Source organism: Neophocaena asiaeorientalis, unplaced genomic scaffold (genome assembly GCF_003031525.2).
Source record: "Neophocaena asiaeorientalis asiaeorientalis breed wild unplaced genomic scaffold, Neophocaena_asiaeorientalis_V1.1 scaffold315, whole genome shotgun sequence".
NCBI classification, from domain to species: domain Eukaryota; kingdom Metazoa; phylum Chordata; class Mammalia; order Artiodactyla; family Phocoenidae; genus Neophocaena; species Neophocaena asiaeorientalis.
Window position 1 is genome coordinate 1,145 of NW_020172011.1, and position 19,835 is coordinate 20,979.

At 43.0% G+C, this 19,835-nt stretch overlaps 1 protein-coding gene across 1 annotated transcript in view; it reads right to left on the reverse strand.

The window, feature by feature from the left end:
* Positions 1 to 8,343: 8,343 nt before the first annotated feature.
* The window catches only part of FCRL5 (Fc receptor like 5), a 41,680-nt gene continuing 30,188 nt past the window's right edge, over positions 8,344 to 19,835 (reverse strand). The window contains exons 10-16 of the mRNA XM_024750717.1: positions 14,553 to 14,831; positions 13,997 to 14,113; positions 13,069 to 13,096; positions 11,871 to 11,953; positions 11,600 to 11,668; positions 9,461 to 9,492; positions 8,344 to 9,382 (exon numbers count right to left, since the gene is read on the reverse strand). Of these exons, the coding sequence (XP_024606485.1) occupies positions 9,293 to 9,382; positions 9,461 to 9,492; positions 11,600 to 11,668; positions 11,871 to 11,953; positions 13,069 to 13,096; positions 13,997 to 14,113; positions 14,553 to 14,831 (698 nt within the window). The 3' untranslated portion in view covers positions 8,344 to 9,292. The remainder of the gene's footprint in view (positions 9,383 to 9,460; positions 9,493 to 11,599; positions 11,669 to 11,870; positions 11,954 to 13,068; positions 13,097 to 13,996; positions 14,114 to 14,552; positions 14,832 to 19,835) is intronic.

A 19,835-nucleotide genomic window follows, 5' to 3' on the forward strand; every position in this document is an offset into this window, starting at 1 on the left:
CCCTCTTCCAAGTGAGAGACAATTTCTCCTGCTTGACTAGCTTCAAGCAAGGACATCGGTTTTCTTCCTTTCTTGGACTCAAATTGAAATCTTGGCTCTTCCTAGGTCTCTAACCTGCTGGCATTTGGACTGGAATTACACCATCAGCTCTTCTGGGTCCCCAGTTTTCCAAATGCAAATCTGGGGACTTGTCAGCCTCCATAATCACATGAGCCAATTCCTTATAATAAATCAATTTTTCTTATAGATAGATAGATAGGTCATCTCTTGGTTCTGTTTATCTGGAGAATCCTAATGTAATTATTAATAAAGCTGGGGTGTGAGAACCAAATGGGCTGGCTAACTACCCCTCTCCAGGCTGGAACTTGAGACAACCCACCTGAGGGAAAGTTTCAGTCTTCAGAGAAGACAGGCTTATCTAGATTGCAGACTTATACTGGTCCAGAGTAAAGAGGAAGGAGAAAGGGAACAAATCCCCATGTCTCTAACTTGGATAGAATAGATTCACCAGTGAAGATGTGAACAAACATTGTCCATTGTCCACTAAATGGGGAAGAATAAGAGGTGTTTAGGGAAAATTCTAATGTTCCCTAGATTTTTGTGCAGCTCACTGTGCTTATCCCTTAAGCCTGTGGTCGATCACGGGTGTGGGCAGCAGAAAGAATATCTACTGATCCCATCTGTGTGAGGCTGCGTCCCCAAGCCAAATATTCCTCCTCTGTGCAGTCTTCTGGGAGCAGAGCTGAGCCGCTCAGGTTTTGTAGAGAGCTCTGAAATGGGTCAGAACAGTGGACTAACTAGAGTCCACTCCAGCTCACAGTGTACTTGAAGCTGAGAGTTTCCTCTCTGTTCTGTTACCCGCCCCTAGTTATTTCATCCGTATTTCCTAACCGTCTATTAGAGGTTCTGCGTTGAGGTCTGATGACATCATTTACTTCTCCAATCATAACGCGCCAACACAAAGATACTCTGATGTTGAGAACAAACTCCATTCCATTAGGAAATCCCCAGGGAAGAATGACAGCTCAAAAATTAAATTCCCAAGGAAATTAAAGTAAAATATTTTAAGTTAAAAACCCCAGTCATCATCCTCAATGTCCTGTGTGGCTCTGTCCTTGGCCAGGGTGTCTCAGTGCCTGAGCCAAGCAGGATTCTCGCGACACATGTAGTGGAGAGGGTGGCTCACAGGGCTGGGTGAAGTTCTATCAGCATCTCAGGGCACCTATCAATTCAATGCCAAGTGTCTGAGGTGCTTCTCCCCTACCTGATGCTTTATTTTAAAAGTTTTCAAATCTCAGAAAAGTTGGAAAAGAGAATAGTACAATGAACACTGCCATGCCCTTCCTTGCATTCACCATTTTTTTGCCAAATTTGTTCTCTTTCTCTCTCTCTCTCTCTCTCTCTCTTTCACACACACACACACACACACACATACACACAGAGAATTTAAAAAATATTTACTGAATCAACTGAAAGTATTTTCAAAAATATTTATATAGTAATATCAGCTTATTGATTCAATATTATAATAATATATAGTCCATATGAAATTTTCCCTAATTTCTCCTATGGCTTTTTTTTTTTTTTTTTTTTTGATCAAGAATCCAATCAAGGTTCCTATTAGGTGTGTCTTTTCAGTCTCCCTTTGTCACACTGTCCTTTTGTTTTCATCTTTTGTGACATTGGCAGTTTTGGGGAATCTCTCTCAGAATGGCCCACATTCTGAATTTGTCTCCTCATGTAGGTTCTGGGTTAGCTTCTTTGATAAGAGCACTCTGAAGGTGAGACTGGACTTCCCACTGCACCACATTAAAGATCACGGAGGGTCAGTGTCCCCCACTACTAGTGATGCCACATTTGATCACTTACTGAAGACTAGTGCTGCCAGATCTCTCCGTTATAAAGGTACATTTCCCCTTTTGTACTGTGGGTGGTGATGCACTGACACCCTGTGGATCTCTTGTTGCCTAGCAACCTCTTACCAGTAATTTTAACATCCATGGGCGATCCTTGCCTGAATCAATTGTTACCATGGGATTGCAAAGTGGTGATTTCCTAATGTCAACATTCCTTCTACATTTATTATTTGTTGTCTTCTGTAAATAAGAAATTTTGACTGCTCTTTTTTTTCCTTTGAGAATAATTATCTCATAAATTCTTTTAATGTGTTATCATTTATTACTAGTAATATTATTTTTCATGCTCAAATTATCCCAAGGCAAACTCATAGATGATGTACCTTACTATTTGCTATATACTGAATGTTTGTGTCCCCTCCAAATTCATATGTTGAAACCTAATCCCCAGTGTGATGGTATGAGGAGGTGAGGGTCTTTGGGAGGTGATTAGGTTATGAGGGCAGAAGACGGCTGAGGCCGCAGCTTTTGTTTTGTTTTGTTTTTAGTAAACATACTTTTTATTCATTTTAATTAGATTTTAAGCTGCTTTTGTCTTTGGAGGCTTAAAAAGAAAAGAAAACTGAATTAGGTTCACTTCAATGTCCACTGATTTTCTTTTATGAAACTTGTATGATGCTCGCAGGCCATATCGTAGCTCTGCAATAATATCTATCTTGATTTTCCACTCTGCAGCTTTCTTTTGAATATGTTCTCTAGTTGAGGATTTGTGTAAAGAATATACTGCTGTTCTTGCCATTTCCAAAGCAGTCTTCAGAAAGGCCATATCTGTCCCTTTATTATTTTTGGTCCCAAAGGGAGGATTCATAATTACTGTATCAAATGACTTAGACATTCTGTTAGATAATGAGCACACATCACACTGAACCATGTCAACATTTGTTAACACAAACTCTTCTACACTCCTATTAAATATTTCCAATGCATCTTCATCTATGTCAAATCCAACACACAATCCCTCATAGGGGATTTTGCCCTTATAAAAGAGACCCCAGGGAGCTCCTTTGCCTCTTCTGCCATGTGGGGACATGTCTAAGAACCAGGAAGCAGGCCCTCACCTGACACTAAATTTGCTGGCACCTTGATTGTGGATGTCCCAGCTTCCAGAACTGTAAGAAGTAAATTTCTGTTGTTTTTAAGCCACTCTGTCTATGGTATTTTTGTTATAGCAGCCTGAGCAGACTAAGACACTATTTAAAATAATCCAGAGAGTTAATAGGACATGTCAGAGTATCATAGCACGGGCCCTAGACTTACTGCCTTTAGAAAAGAAGCCAATCTCAAGGTCCTAAAACATTTATCCTAACAAAATTATGTCCCCGGAGACCAGCATTTAGCATTGCCAAAGAAACTGGTGTCTGAATCACAGAGGGTAAATGGAAAAGATCTTTTTACCATAATGAAATTGTTATAAAGTCTAGAGTCTGTAATTTTAACTAAAGTGGAAGAAATCTTAAGTTTTGTTTTGCTACTATGAATTCACCATACTGGGAAAGGGGTAGAATTCACCTAAGTGGTACCTTTCTTTTCCACTGAAGAATTTTAAAATTTCCTTTTTTTTTTTTGAGCCTGGTGCTACCACCACCTTCTCAGAGCGGCATTGGGTATGAGCTTTGTTGGGTAATGTGGCCTCCATCACAGACGGTGAGCAGATCTTTTCCTTTAGTCCTGAGCTGCTCTCGCTGTTGTCATCTGTGGATTTGCAGTTAGGCCTAAAAACCCCCCTCCTAGGGAATGTGTTCCCCTTGTCTTTATGTTAGTTACAGTTCTGTAGTGGAGGCAAATGTCTCTCCTCTTGCTCTATGAGGTAGCACGGGGCTACAGCTCAGGCTCATATCTCTGGCGTCCTTGTTAAAAGGTTCAGCTGAGGTTGGGTCAGCAGACCCAGCCCTTCCTACCTTGGCAAGGCCCTAACACCTAACAGCTTGAAAAGCTCTGTGACACACATGGAAGTCAGCTGCCTTGCATTGAAAGCAGAAAATATTGCCCTGGCTCCCAATATATCAAAGGCCTTGAATGAAAAGGTTCTGTTTTATGGCTGAAGCTTGGTCACAGCCACAGCTGTTCAAGAAAGCCAATCTGTTGAAGGACAGTGGTCCCTTTTTCAAAGTTGCTGGCTTTGCTGGGGCCCTTGACTCTCACCTAGAAGATAGCCTGAAGTAGAAGCTCATGTGCTAACATACTGTGGGTGAGTATAATCCCAGGGAAGTAGAAGGGAGAGGGAATAGGAGGGAGGCTGGGAAAGAAGAACACATTTAAGAATGTGTAGACCCAACTTGGCCACAGTTTTGCAATAGGTTGATTTCCTGGTCACTCAAGGAGTCCTCGGAGAGGTCATATAAATAAAGCTTTTACATCTCTGAATGGTGCATTTAGGGAGGGGGCTGTGGAGAGGACAAAGGGAGCAACATTTATCCATTGCCTTCAATATCCCAAAGTTAACTTCCCTGGACATTTGCACTTCAGCCCAATAGGGGAGCCCCGGAGTGGAGGTGGAAGTTTCATGGAATGTGTGTGAGGGAGGTGTTGTCAAGTCATGCCCCCAAGTGCCATAAGGAACTGGAACCCTTGACTGGCAGAAGCAACTTCCTGAATACACAGCCATGGGAATAGTGTAGGAGGTGTCCAGGGCCACTGCACCCAGAAGAGCCCAGTGCACTTGCTCCCCATTGCTTAATGGTCAGTGCGTGTATCCCCAGCCCTACAGCCTTCGGTCAAAACCTCGTCTAAGTTCTAGTGCCCTGCCACAAAACACCACAGCCTAAGACTTAAAGCTTCTGTCTCAAGTTCAGCAGCCAAAAGTCAACTCCAATACACTGTCATAAAAAAAACACAGTAAAAAACCCATATGATCTCTGCCTGGTAAGCACCACCAAAGCATAGAGCCGCCTGCCCTGCTTCGAGCAGAAGCCTCCATCTCTTGCTATGCATTTTGCTCCTGTGAATTCTCTATTTTTGTTTCTCAGGGTTTGAAGCCTCCTATGCTAAACCTTGAGGTTGGGGTTGTGAAACTGTAAGTATCCCTCTGTAGAGGCAGGTCTTTTAAAACTTAGGACAGAGGGGAACACATGGTCCTGTGGGCTGCTCTTGGCTATGAGAAAAGAAGACAGAGGGGCTAGACCACTAGAGGCCAGGAGTGTGGTGTTAATGGAACTCCCTTCCCGTGAGAGGAGTGGGGAATAGTGTGCTCTCTAACACCCCCAAACCCCAGGGCACTTGTGTTAAGATTTCTTAAAAGCTCTCTCACTGGGCTCTGCTCTCTACCTGAGGCTCAACAGTTCCCCTTGAGTGGTGAGATGAGGGGCTGTCTTCCCTTCTTTAAGCCATTATCTAGGAGTCCTGCCTTCCCCTGGCTGGAGTTGGGAGGGAAAGTAAAACACCCAGTGCCCCTCACCAGACCACCGATCTCCTCCATCACCCCTTTCAATGAACTCTGATCTCAGCTGATAGAGGAGGTGTGAGGAACCAGGGAAATACCCAAGGGTCATGTGGCCACTTCTGAGTCAATCCTGTGGGATGTGTCCAGAAGCTCCTCTTCAGAACATGTGAGTTACTATCGACTGTTGAGCTCAGCTTTGGGGCTTAAGCGTTTTTCTGAGGGAAACAGGAAAAGTCCATTCAACACTGTTGCACATTCATTTATTCACTATGAATTGAGCATCTGTGATTCACCAGGCCCTGTGTTGTGTGTGGGGCATGATGCGAGGATGAGGGGAGGGTTATAAAATAGAACTAACCATAACACTCAACCCTAGAGAGGCTTTAAGTAGTCCAGGGAGAGAAGCACGTGGGTGTATGCACTCACACGTGCACACACACACACACACACACACACACACACACTTTTTTACGGACTACAAGAAACATAGATGCCAAAGGTTATAGAAACCTGTAGAGAGAAATGAGGCCTCACTGAGTATTGACATTTGAACTAAGTGTTGCAGGATGAGTGAGTTTGACCAAACAAAAAGGGGAAAGTTACTAGGAAGAAAGCCATGGCTGCTTGAAAGAAGGTGGTGTGTATAGCAAATGAAAAGAAGTTCGTGTGACAGGAGCACATGGTGTGTGTTCTTGTCTGTTAAAGGGGATATTGGGAGGTGGAGCTGAAAATGTAAGTTGGAACTAAATCCTGAAGACCCTTGTGTCCACTGATAGAGCCTGAAATCTGGATAATTGAAGGATTTCAAGCAGAGGAATAAATAGAGCTGGTTTTTAGAAAGGTCATATTAGCAACTCTGTTGGGAGGTCTAACTGGCAAATCTGTTGGGGATGGTTATGCAAAGAGAGAATCTAGAAGTTGGGAAACCAGTTTCGAGGCTATTATGTAGTGCTGGTGGTAGGTGATAAGGGCCTGTACTAAGGAAGTGGCAGTAGGAACTAAAAGGAGGATGTGATTTGAGAGATATCTCAAAAATAAAGCTGACGGGGAATTCCCTGGTGGTCCAGTGGTTAGGACTACAAGCTTCCACTGCAGGGGGCCCGTGTTTGATCCCTGGTGGTTGGGGAACTAGGATCCCGCATGCTGTGTGGTACAGCTGAAAGAAAGAAAGAAAGAAAGAAAGAAAGAAAGAAAGAAAGAAAGAAAGGAAGAAAGAAAGAAAGAAAGAAAGAAAATAAAGTTGACTGGATTGGCTTGGGTGACCAATTCAATGTAGAGACTCACAGACGGCTATGCATCTTCTGTCTTGGGTGAGTGGGTAGAGTGCTATCTTCAAGTAGAAAAAGAAGAAGAAGAAGGAAAAGAGAGGGAGGGAGGGAGAGAGAGAGAGAGAAAAGAGGAAGAAGGAGAAGAAGGGGGAGGGGAGAGAAGGAAGGAAGGAAGAAAGAGAACACAGTAAGGAGAGCAAGTTTTGTGGGGACAACTGATTGGGTTTTATGTGGTGTTTTAGATACCTGCAGTTCATGCAAGTATCTTGTTCTTGTTTTGAACAATACACAGCATTCATCTCAAACTGACAGGTGGACCTTGTAGCAATGATTTTATTGGGATTATTAAAAACTCTAAGATTGAAGGACATGTGTTGCACTTCTTTGGGTTAAGAGAGAGCAGGTAATGATATAGACAAATTTGTAGAGGTGATGTTTATTCATCAGGGGGATTTAATGGACATCCAATTCGACAACAGTTCATTGAGCACCAATTGAATGCCAGGTACCATGCTGGCTGCTTGGGCTTTGCTTTTAAGGAACTCTCAGTCTTGTTGGAGAAACACAAAAATGCACACGTCTCTGTAGCAGAGGAGCCGTGTAAAGGAAAGAGCACTGTCCTGAGTACCAGGAGTCCTGGGTTTAATTTAGTATGTGCTTTGCCACTAGCTCGTTATTTAATTTTCAGCTAGTTGCTCTTCCTCTTTCGTTCTCAATTTACAACCACAAAATTAAAGAAGTGGCTTAGATAAACTCTAAGTTCCCTCCAAACATCAGCCATTAGTGATTCCATGTCTCACGGTATACAAGTGCTATGGGAGTCCAAAGACAGATCATTTCCGATAGGGGCTGACATTTGACTTGGGGCTCAATGAATAAGCAGGATTCTAGCATATGCAAATGATGGAAAAGGCTAAGAGGAGGAAGTGCAGAGTGGCTACGTTAGAAAATGGGGAAGATCACCTGGTGATTGAGTGTAGGGTGTGGAGGACAATGACCACGGAAAAAGCTGGAGAGGGAAGTAGGTGGTACTATGTGGAGAAGGGCCCTGAATGCCCCGTCAAGGATTTTATTAATCCAGGCAATGTGGCTTGGAAAAGATTCCCCCTGTACAATCCACCGGAGGGTGGAGATCAAGATGAGGTGTGATGGACATCATAAAAATGGATCAAAACATCCCATGGCTCAGAGGCGAGATAGATCAACTTTGAATGGAGAAGGCTAAGAGGTATATTTATTCACAGTGTATTCATTTCCTCTATGGGAAAGTGTGAGGCCTGAGGTGGGGAAACGAAGATGATGGCAGCTGCTTTTTACTGACCTAGGGAGGCTGATGAAACCCAGCATGTTGCTGAGAAGTTCTCTTAGCAGCAGGATCTGATGGTGTTCTAGTGGAAGGATGGTGCAGGGAGTGTGTGATCTACGTGAGTGGCCCCCATGGAGTTGGGCAGTGGGCAGCCAGAGCCCACGCTACTTCTTCATGGGCCTGGGTACTCAGTATGCTCCTAGGATCAGTAGCATCAGCATCACGTGGGAGCTTATTATAGATGCAGGATCTTAGCCTCCACCCAGACTCAATGAATAAGAGTCTGCCTTTTAACAAGATCTCCAGGTGACCCATAAGCACTTTATTTTATTTTATTATTTTTTTAACATCTTCATTGGAGTATAATTGCTTTACAATATTGTGTTCGTTTCTGCCGTATAACAAAGTGAATCAGCTACATGTATACATATATCCTCATATCCCCTCCCTCTTGTGTCTCCCTCCCACCCTCCTTACATAAGCACTTTAAAGTTTGAGAAGGCTTCCTGCTTTCTGAACATAGCTTTCCTCACTCAAACTCCTTCTCTTAGTTTATTTCCTACTCAGGGAAGAGAAAAGAGTACTTCTTGGATTTACTAGGGAGCACACTGGATCAGATGCCAGTTTGAGGGTAGGAATACACCATAATGACCCATAATATCTTCCTCATTTATTCATTCATTCAATCAATCAAATAGTAATAGAGCACCTCCTATATTTCAATATGTATTCTATCTGCATCTCTGGTCCTCCTGGCCTTGACTGTCCTGGGTTACTTCTGGCAGGGTGGGAAGGATCTAGGACCTAGGGTGTGAAATCCACTTACTTGGGCAGGTAGATATTGGCACTTGGGCAGGAGAGGAGTTATCCTGGTGTCAGATTCTGAGCTTAGAGTTTCAGACAGGGGGAGTGTGGAATGCAGTCCCATCATGGGGAGGTCCATGACGAGCCCAGTGTCCATGTCTCCACGGGTGTGTGCTGTCCCATTTGGCAGAGCCCACTGTAGCCTTACCAGACTGACTGCAACTGAGAAAAGCACCACTGAAAGCAGGTTATCCGTGGCAGATTTTAGGGGCAGTCCTCATGGAGGAATGGTGGGGATGTGTATGGGAGTAGGACTTGGAATAGTGACCAAAGCTGAAGTTCATTAAGGAAGCCAGGCAACATCATGGGCCCTGGGTTGGGAGCACATGGCATTAAGAAAAAGACCACTGGGCCAAGGCTGTCACTTTGGAAATAGGTGGGAATCCTGTGGGGCCCTGTGTTCTGTTCACACTAGGGTGTGGGCACTTGATGCACAGGTTGCTGGGTGTGGCCTTGGGTCTAGGACCCAAGGTTTAAATCTTCCCGCTTTGATGTCCCTTCTCCCCCAAGGGTGGCTTTGAGTGCAGAGGCTGAGACAGCAGTCGGGAGCTGCGTGGACTCATCTGTGAGGAGTGGATGCAGCCAAGAGCTGGGGCTTAGGGGCTGCGGTGTAAGCCCCCTTCACCTGGGAATAGATGACGCAGGAATCCTGGGGGAAGGAGCACATAGGTGAGGGCCAGAGGCCAGCAGGCCCTAGGTGGGAGAGTACACAGGTCACGGGACTCACCGTGTTCTTGAGAAGCTCTGGGTCAGAGGCTGCTGTGGAAAGAAAGGAAGCATTCATCTGTGAACTCAGAACTCTCTCCTTGCATCTGTGCCATCAGCCCAGTCACAGCCATCTCCATGTGGCTGCACTGAACCTTTCCTAAGAACTTCAACCTCACAGCTTCGACCAACTCTCTCCTCAGCATCACTCCACTCTTTGTTCCTCATGCTGAGCTCCCCAGGGACTCTCAAAAGAAAGAAATCTACTTTTTATCTTGTTCATGCTTTGATCATAGATTCATAGTGTATATTATGGAGAAGCAGCCTGGCCTGGAGCAGAGGCAGTGCAGTGGTTCAGAGCAGACTTCTGATCCAGACCACCCCAGACTGAGCCCCAGGTCAGCCGTGCCACCTCTGTGGCCTTGGGCAAGTCACTCAGTATCTCCTGCCTCAGGTGTCTCATCTGTATGTTGGGAATAATAATACCTACCTATAGGGTTATGTGTGTGTGTGTGTTTGATTTCTAACATCTGTTATGTGCTGAGCAGTTCCAATGTGCAGGTACACTTCTGAGGGCTATAAACAAACAAACTTTAAATATATGTGTGTGTACATATTTATGGCATATATATATATATATTTTTTTTTTAATGTATTTATTTACAGTACTCAGATCTGTACCAGTCACATAGGAACTGCTCAATACATGTTGAAATGATAATAGAATTTGTTATTATTATTATATTGTCTTAAAGCTGTAATGAAATATGGCATTCATCAAGCAAGGCTTTCTCTTTTTGGCTTGGAATGAGCCTCAAGGCTCCCTGGAACTGCCCTGAGAAGCAGAGCTTGGCCTAAGGCTTGGACTCTAGAGACAGACTCTTCTGTCATTTGTTAGCTCTGTGATTCAGGCTGGTCATTTAAGGTCTCTCTGCCTCTGTTTTCTCATCTGTGAAATGGGGTAACAACAATACACATCAAAGGAGATTGTAAGTGTGAATGAGTTCATATGTTTTAGAGGTGGGCCACTGAACCAAGAATGGAACAAAATAGAGTTCTTTAAATTTTATACAAGAAGAATCAAAAAACCAGAGAAGGAAGCAGAATGGCTAAAAATCACATCGCACTTTTTACAGAACAAAGTTAGAATAGCCCCAAAGACTTTCCCTTTCCTGCTCTGAGCAGGACAAAACCAGGCTGGGATTCTTCATGGCTGACCATCTACCATGAGTGAGGACTACTGACACAGACAGACAACCTGCATATACTCATTATAAAAGCTGCTTAAGCTCTGCTGCTGTAATAGCATCTCCACATCTACTTCCTCGTTTGATCCTCACAATAACCCTATGAGAGAGTGTGATAAGCAGAATAATGTCTCCCACAAAAATGTCTATGTCCTGATACCTGGAACCTGTGAATATGTGACCTAAGATGGAGAAAGGGATTTTGCAGATGTGATTAAGATTAAGGACCTTCAAATGGTGAGATTATTTTAGATTATCCAGGTGGAATTTTAAGGAGAACTTTAAAATCTGAGAACTTTTTCTAGTTGTGGTCAAAGGGAGCACTGACTATGGAAGAAATGGTTAGAGAGGTGCCACTTGCTGGTTTTGAAGATGGAGGGATGGGACCATGAGCCCCAGAAAGGAAAAGAGTGTCCTTTAGAAGCTGGAAAAGGCAAGGGAATGCATTCTCCCCTGGAGCTTCCAGAAAGGACCTCTGCAGACACTGATTTTAGCCCAGTGCGACCTGTGTTAGATTTCTGACCTACAGCACAGTAAGATAATAAACTTGTGTCGTTTAAGCCCTCATGTCATTTGCCACAGCAGCAGTAGAAAACAGGTACAGGTAGGTAGGGAATGATAGACAGTCCTGTCTCATTCCACAGATGGGACACTGAAGCTCTGAGGGGCTGACTGCCCAGGGTGATGACTTTGTTACTCAAGTGATGCTGAGGCCATCCATGGAGAATGGAGAAAGCAGCTCTGCACAGTGAGCTTGGGTTAATCGCAGCAGAGTAGGTGAGCACAAAGTAAGAAGCCCAGTGACCCAGCCTGAGGGGCAGTTCTGTGTCTGGTTGGCCCAGACCCACTGAAGGGGTGGAGACTGAGCCACACATAGCAATAGACCACCAAAATCAAGGGTCCTTGGGTCTTACCTGCCTGTTTGTTCTCCACCTTCACGGTCCGGACGTCCGAGTACACCACGTCTCCTCTGTTAGGATTTACTTGGAGAGAAGTTGAAGTTTGAGAGGACTCTAAGGTTCTTGCCCCTTGTCTTGCTACTTCCTCCTCCCCCAGATAGAGTTTGTTCTCTGGAGGTGGCAGAGCCCTCCAGGCCTCTGTACTGTCCCTTCCTCATTTCTTGTCCCACCACTTCCTGGACCAACCCTGGGGTCCCTGCCCAAATGGAGGGTCCTCTGTCCTCACCATTGCTGTACACTGGTTGCAGTTCTATCCAGCTTGGTACATTGTGGTAGGTGGGCTCTTGCGGGTCTGAAGCTGACGGGTTCCTGTAAGATAGAAGCATTGTTGTTTCCCAGAAATCCTGACGAAGTAGCTATAAGGATCAGTCCCTGTTAGTGAGTCTTTACCACAGGATAGTTGCCAAACCTGGAAACATAGATGAGCATATAAAAAATGGTCTATTGTTATGGACTATTATATTATAAATCATAATATTAATCCAGACTTTATGATCACCTGTATGTCACTGTGCTAGTGCCTATAACAATATTAAGTTGATTCTATTATTATCTCTATTTTTTAGATGGAAAAAATGGAGGTTCTGAGAAGTAAAATGACTTGCTCAAGACTATGTAACTAGAAAGGGAAAGAGCCAAGATTCAAACCTGGCTCCAAGGTCTACACTCCCAGAGAGATCAGTATCTGAGTGAAATCCATAATTAGAAAGGCTCAAGTGGGAATTCCCTGGTGGTTCAGAGGTTAGGACTTGGTGCTTTCACTAAGAAGGGCTCGGGTCCAATCCCTGGTGGGTGAACTAAGATCCTGCAACTGTGCAGCATGGCCAAAAAAACAAACAAACAAAAAGGCTCAGAGGAACTCAGGATGGTTTGGATGCTGCTACCATAAGCTTGCCCAGGGATAGTTTGTGAGCTGTCGTGTGACTCCTAAAGTCAGCCTTTGGAATCCAAGATGGCAGCCCTTTCTTCACAGGCACCACCTCCTGTTAGCAGAGAGGTCTCTCGGGGTGGCCAAGTTGCATGACTCCATCTTCTTGGCTGTCATCACAACGATGTTGGTTAGGTTGGGTTGGCCATGAGCAGAGCTTTCCAGGCTGATTAAGCTAAGACCATCTTAGGAAACGGATGGATTCAGTGGTCATAGTGTCACTCAAACAACCAAGGCAACATTGGACCAAGGATGTAAGTTAATAAATAAAAAGCAATTAACACTTGCTGCAAGAAAAAGGCCTATTTAGCTAAGCTGATGGGTGAGAAGGTCCTGGGAATTGAGATATCCCAAGGGAGGTGACAACATGAAATTGGCACAACCCATCTCAGTGACATGAAGCAGTGACCGTGCTCTCAGCAGTAACCAGATTTAATTCCATTTTCATACTTGGTGGGTATTTCATTAACCATACAGCAATATAGGCAGGTCTTACCTGGAGGAATCAAATGTAGGTTTTCTTCCTGGAAAGGAAAGCAGAGAGACATTGAGTCCAGGAGAAGGAAGACTTCACAAGGAGCACAGCTCATAGGAGGCTCACCTAGAACCTTCCAGGAGTCACTGTCTCTAAGATGTGAACCCTCCTTTGCTATGTCCAAGGGAGGTGGCAGATTGGGCAAAAACTACTGATCCTGGACTCCAGAGGGGTATAGTTATAATACAAAAGGGTAGCTCACAATCCATAATCTTTTTTTTTTTTTTTTTTTTTTGTGGTACGTGAGCCTCTCACTGCTGTGGCCTCTCCCATTGCGGAGCACAGGCTCCAGACGCGCAGGCCCAGCGGTCGTGGCTCACGGGCCCAGCCGCTCCGCGGCATGTGGGATCCTCCCGGACCGGGGCACGAACCCGTGTCCCCTGCATCGGCAGGCGGACTCTCAACCACTGCGCCACCAGGGAAGCCCCAATCCATAATCTTTTAACTTCGAGTTTGTAAAGAACAATGGTCAATAGCTGAATGTGGGAAAATAAACTTGATCGGCTACGAAAGTACGATACATTTACAAAATCAGTACGTTATCAAATTACATTTGGTTTCTGTTCTCACTCTTATTTCTCAGAGTTTTTCTTCTCCTCTTCCGTTCCTTGGGGGTCTTGTAAAGGTAGAGAGGGAAAGACACTGTAATTTGTCATGTCAGATAAACTACATCTTGTGAAGACATCTTACACCCAATAGGGCTGTTCTGGAAACTTTGCATTTGATGAAGACAAATCTGGAGGATCTAGAGAGGAAGGTAGGAGCTGTGGAATTGTGCAGAAAGGAGGTTTTGAGAACCTGGGGTTGGTTCCAAAGGCAGCATGGGCCCGAGGGAATGGAGGTGGGAAGGACAGGGACTCAAGCAAAGGTTAACCAGAGAGTTACTCACCTGCTTTTCTCGGGAGCCAGCAGTAGAACAACAGTGCTATGGCAGCGAGACCCATCATGCTGAGCAGCCCCCCGGTGACACTGGTGGCAACAGGGCCACTTCTGCTCCCTGTCAGCCCTGAGGGGGAGACCCCAGGCATGAGCCAGATGGAGAGGCTTGTGGTCTTGAACTGCCCTGATCCCTGAAGCTGATGCCTGGGAGAGAGGATGAACTGAGGGGACCAGGACTCCTGAGGCTAATGAGGTGCAAGTGTGGCACAGGGGATGGAACTTCTCTTGGTGGGGAAGCTCATGTCTGTGGCTAATGCAAGGGTTGAGGGTCAGGATGGATGATGCTAGCTGAAGAGTATTAAATTCGGTGGTCTTCTTTAGCCTCCTTTCCCACCCAAATGACAAGCCTTCAGAAACACTTAATGAAAATAACAGTTTGGAGAACACCTAGTTTTGTGTACCTGTCCCTGAGAAACACTGTCCTGGTCAGGCATTACAAGGATTATCAGAGTATCCTAGGAGGAAATCTTTTGGCCACATCTGTGGCCTGAGAATAGGAAACTTACCTGTGATGGAAAGTGTCACTGCCTCACTGCACTGGGGACCCAGGCCATTGTCGGCCTCACAGGAGTAGGTTCCAGAATGATTTGCAGTCAGTGAGAGGTTGAGGGACACTCCTTGTCCAGAGTGGGACATGCTGCTCTCTAGGGTGACATTCTTGTGATAAAACTGGTACAGGATCGGGGGAGAGCCTCTCTGGGCCTCACAGTGAAGCTCCACCACATCCCCCACCACAGCCTGGGCCCTGGGGGCCCTGAGGGTGAGGATAGGGCGAGACACTGGAACTGAGGAAAAAATAAAAAGTCAATAGAAGTTCCTACTTCTAACATATTCAGAAAGGAACAAAAAATAATATAAACAAATAATAAAAGTCATATCTCAATCAAGGAAAATATATTGAAACACATATGACAGGCAAAGTTAGTGACCTGAATCCACAAATAACTTTCAATGCACAAAAATATCCAACAGAATAGTGTGAAAAAGGTATGGATCACTAAAAACTTCAAATAGCCAAAAAATATATAAAGATATTATCTTTGTTAGTAATTAAGTATATACAAATAAAAACACCCATCAGACTGGCAAAGCTTAAAAAGGCAGATAATACTGATGGGGTTGTGGATTAAGAGGCACCCTGATATTCTTTCAGTGGGAATGCAAATTTGAGACACTTCCTTGAATGGTGATTTGGAAATATATATCTAATTTAAAATGCACATAAACTTTGACCCAGCAAATCTACTTCTAAGACTATTTTCTTTAGGGCTGCTAACATAAGTTATGTAAAAAATGGCCAACAGACATGTGAAAAGATGCTCAATATGGCTAATTATTAGAGAAATGCAAATCAAAACTACGGTGAGGTATCACCTCACACCAGTCAGAATGGCCATCATTAAAAAGTCAACAGGTTTGGTACTGTGATGTGTTTACTTATTATATACAGTTCACACTTCATAGAAACTGTTATTTTATTGCTTTTGAATAAATTTTATATTTTGAATAAAAAAAAAGTCAACAGGACTGAGACCTTCAAGATGGCAGAGGAGTAAGACGTGGAGATCACTTTCTTCCCCACAAATACATCAGAAAAACAACTACATGTGGAACAACTGCTAGAGAACACCTACTGAAAGCTGGCAGAAGACCTCAGACTTCCCAAAATTGTGGCTCACAGGGTTTTGGTGCTCCATCCAGGTGTCAGGTCCTATGCCTCTGAGGTGGGAGAACGGAGTTCACAACATTGGTCCACCAGAGACTTCCCAGCTCCACATAATAACAAATGGCAAATGTTCTCCCAGAGAACACCATCTCAATGTTAAGACCCAGCTCCACTCAATGACCAGCAAGCTACAGTGCTGGACACCCTATGCCAAACAACTCGCAAGACAGGAACACAACCCCACCCATTAGCAGAGAGGCTGCCTAAAATCAAAATAAGGTCACAGACACCCGAAAAAAACCACCAGACACGGTCTTACCCACCAGAAAGACAAGATTCAGCCTCACTGACCAAAACACAGGCACCAGTCCCCTCCACCAGGAAACCTACACAACCCACTGAACCAACCTTAGCCACTGGGGGCAGACACCAAAAACAACGGGAAATACGAACCTGCAGCCTGTGAAAAGGAGACCCCAAACACAGTAAGTGAAGCAAAATGAGATGACAGAGAAACAAAAATCAGATGAAGGAGCAAGGTAAAAATGACCAGACCAAACAAATGAAGAAGAAATAGGCAGTCTACCTGAAAAAGAATTCAGAGTAATGAGTGTAAAGATGATCCAAAATCTTGGAAATAGAATGGAGAAAATAGAAGAAACATTTAAGAAGGACCTAGAAGAACTAAAGAGCAAACAAACAATGATGACCAACAAAATAAATGAAATTAAAAATTCTCTTGAAGGAATCAATAGCAGAATAACTGGGGCAGAAGAACAGATAGGTAACCTGGAAGATAAAAGGGTAGAAATAACTACCACAGAGCAGAATAAAGAAAAAAGAATAAAAAGAATTGAGGACAGTCTCAGAGACCACTGGGCAAACATTAAACACACCAACATTCTAATTATAGGGGTCCCAGAGAAGAAGAGAAAAAAAAAAGGAACTGAGAAAATATTTGAAGAGAAGTGCTCATGGAACACTCTCCATGATAGATCATATCCTGGGTCACAAATCAAGCTTTGGTAAATTTAAGGTAATTGAAATTGCATCAACTAACTTTTCCGACCACAACGCTGAGTCTAGATATTAATTACAGGTAAAAATCTGTAAAAAAACACAAACACATGGAGGATAAACAATACACTACTAAATAACCAAGAGATCGCTGAAGAAATCCAAGAGGAAATTAAAAAATACCTAGAAACAAATGACAATGAAAACATGACGACCCAAAATCTATGGGATGCAGCAAAAGCAGTTCTAAGATGTAAGTTTACAGCAGTACAATCCTACCTCAAGAAACAAGAAACATCTCAAATAAACAACCTAACCTTACACCTAAAGCAATTAGAGATAGAAGAAGAACAACAACAAAAACCCCTCACAAAGTTAGCAGAGAGAAAGAAATCATAAATATCAGATCAGAAATAAATGAAAAAGAAATGAAGGAAACAATAGCAAAGATCAATAAATCTTAAAGTTGGTTCTTTGAGAAGATAAACAAAATTGATAAACCATTAGCCAGACTCATGAAGAAAAAAAGGGAGAAGACTCAAATCAATAGAATTAGAAATGAAAAAGGAAAAGTAACAACTGACACTTCAGGAATACAAAGGATCATGAGAGATTACTACAAGCAACTATATGCCAAAAAAATGGACAACCTGAAAGAAATGAACAAATTCTTAGAGAAGCACAACCTTCCAAGGCTGAACCAGGAAGAAATAGAACATATAAACAGACCAATCATGAGAATTGAAATTGAGACTGTGATTAAAAATCTTCCTAAAAACAAAAGCCCAGGGTCAGATGGTTTCACAGGCAAATTCTATCAAATACTTAGAGAAGAGCTAATACCTATCCTTCTCAAACTCTTCCACAATATAGCAGAGGGAGGAACACTCCCAAACTCATTCTACGAGGCCACCATCACCCTGATACCAAAACCAGACAAAGATGTCACAAAGAAAGAAAAGTACAGGCCAATATCACTGATGAACATAGATGCAAAAATCCTCAACAAAATACTAGCAAACAGAATCCAACTGCACATTAAAAGAATCACACAATATGCTCACGTGGGTTTTATCCCAGGAATGCAAGGATTCCTCAGTATATACAAATCAATCAATGTGATACACCATATTAACAAAGTGAAGGAGAAAAACCATATGATCGTCTCAATAGATGCAGAAAGAGCTTTTGACAAACTCAACACCTATTTATGATAAAACCCTCCAGAAAGTAGGCATAGAGGGAACTTACCTCAACATAATAAAGGCCATATATGACAAACCCACAGCCAACCTCATTCTCAATGGTGAAAAACTGAAACCATTTCCACTAAGATCAAGAATAAGAGAAGGTGGTCCTCTCTCACCATTTTTTTCAACATAGTTTTGGAAGTTTTAGCCACAGCAATCAGAGAAGAAAAAGAAATAAAAGGAATCCATACCAGAAAAGAAGAAGTAAAGCTGTCACTGTTTGCAGATGACATGATACTACACACAGAGAATCCTAAAGATGCTACCCAAAAACTACTAGAGCTAATCAATGAATTTGGTAAAGTAGCAGGATACAAAATTAATGCACAGAAAACTCTTGCATTCTTGAGAGGGCAGACAGCAGAAGCAAGAAGAACTACAATCCTGCAGCCTGTGGAACAGAAACCACATTCACAGAAAGATAGACAAGATGAAAAAGCAGAGGGCTATGTACCAGATGAAGGAACAAGCTAAAGCCCCAGAAAAACAACTAAATGAAGTGGAGATAGGCAACCTTCCAGAAAAAGAATTCAGAATTATGATAGTGAAGATGATTCAGGGCCTCGGAAAAACAATGGAGGCAAAGACGGAGAAGATGCAAGACATGTTTTAAAAAGACCTAGAAGAATTAAAGAACAAACAAACAGAGATGAACAGTACAATAATTGAAATGAAAACTACACTAGAAGGAATCAAGAGCAGGATAACTGAGGCAGAAAAACGGATAAGTGACCTGAAAGACACAATGGAGGAATTCACTGCTGTGGAACAGAATAAAGAAAAAAGAATGAAAAGAAATGAAGACAGCCTACGAGACCTCTGGGACAAGATTAAATGTAACAACATTTGCATTATAGCGGTCCCAGAAGGAGAAGAGAGAGAGGAAGGACCAGAGAAAATATTTGAGGAGATTATACTCGAAGACTTCCCTAACATGGGAAAGGAAATAGCCACCCAAGTCCAGGAAGCGCGGCGAGTCCCATACAGGATAAACCCAAGGAGAAACACGCCAAGACACACAGTAATCAAATTGGCAAAAATTAAAGACAAAGAAAAATTATTGAAAGCAGCAAGGGAAAAATGACAAATAACATACAAGGGAACTCCCAAAAGGTTAACAGCTGATTTCTCAGCAGAAACTCTACAAGCCAGAAGGGAGTGGCATGATGTACTTAAAGTGATGAAAGGGAAGAACGTGCCACCAAGATTACTCTACCCAGCAAGGATCTCATTCAGATTTGATGGAGAAATCAAAAGCTTTACAGACAAGCAAAAGCTAAGAGAATTCAACACCACCAAACCATCTCTAAAACAAATGCTAAAGGAACTTCTCTAAGTGGGAAACACAAGAGAAGAAAAGGGCCTACAAAAACAAACCCAAAACAATTAAGAAAATGGTCATAGGAACATACATATCAATAATTACCTTAAACGTGAATGGAGTAAATGCTCCAACCAAAAGACACAGGCTCACTGAGTGGATACAAAAACAAGACCCATGTATATGCTGTCTATAAGAGACTCACTTCAGACCTAGGCACACACACAGACTGAAAGTGAGGGGATGGAAAAATATATTCCATGCAATTGGAAATCAAAAGAAAGCTGGAGTAGCAATAGTCATATTGGATAAAATACACTTTAAATAAAGAATGTTACAAGAGATAAGGAAAGACACTACATAATGAGCAAGGGATCAATTGAAGAGGAAGATATAACAATTATAAATATATATGCATCCAACATAGGAGCACCTCAATACATAAGGCAATGGCTAACAGTTCTAAAATAGGAAATCGACAGTAACACAATAATAGTGGGGGACTTTAACACCCCACTTACACCAATGGACAGAT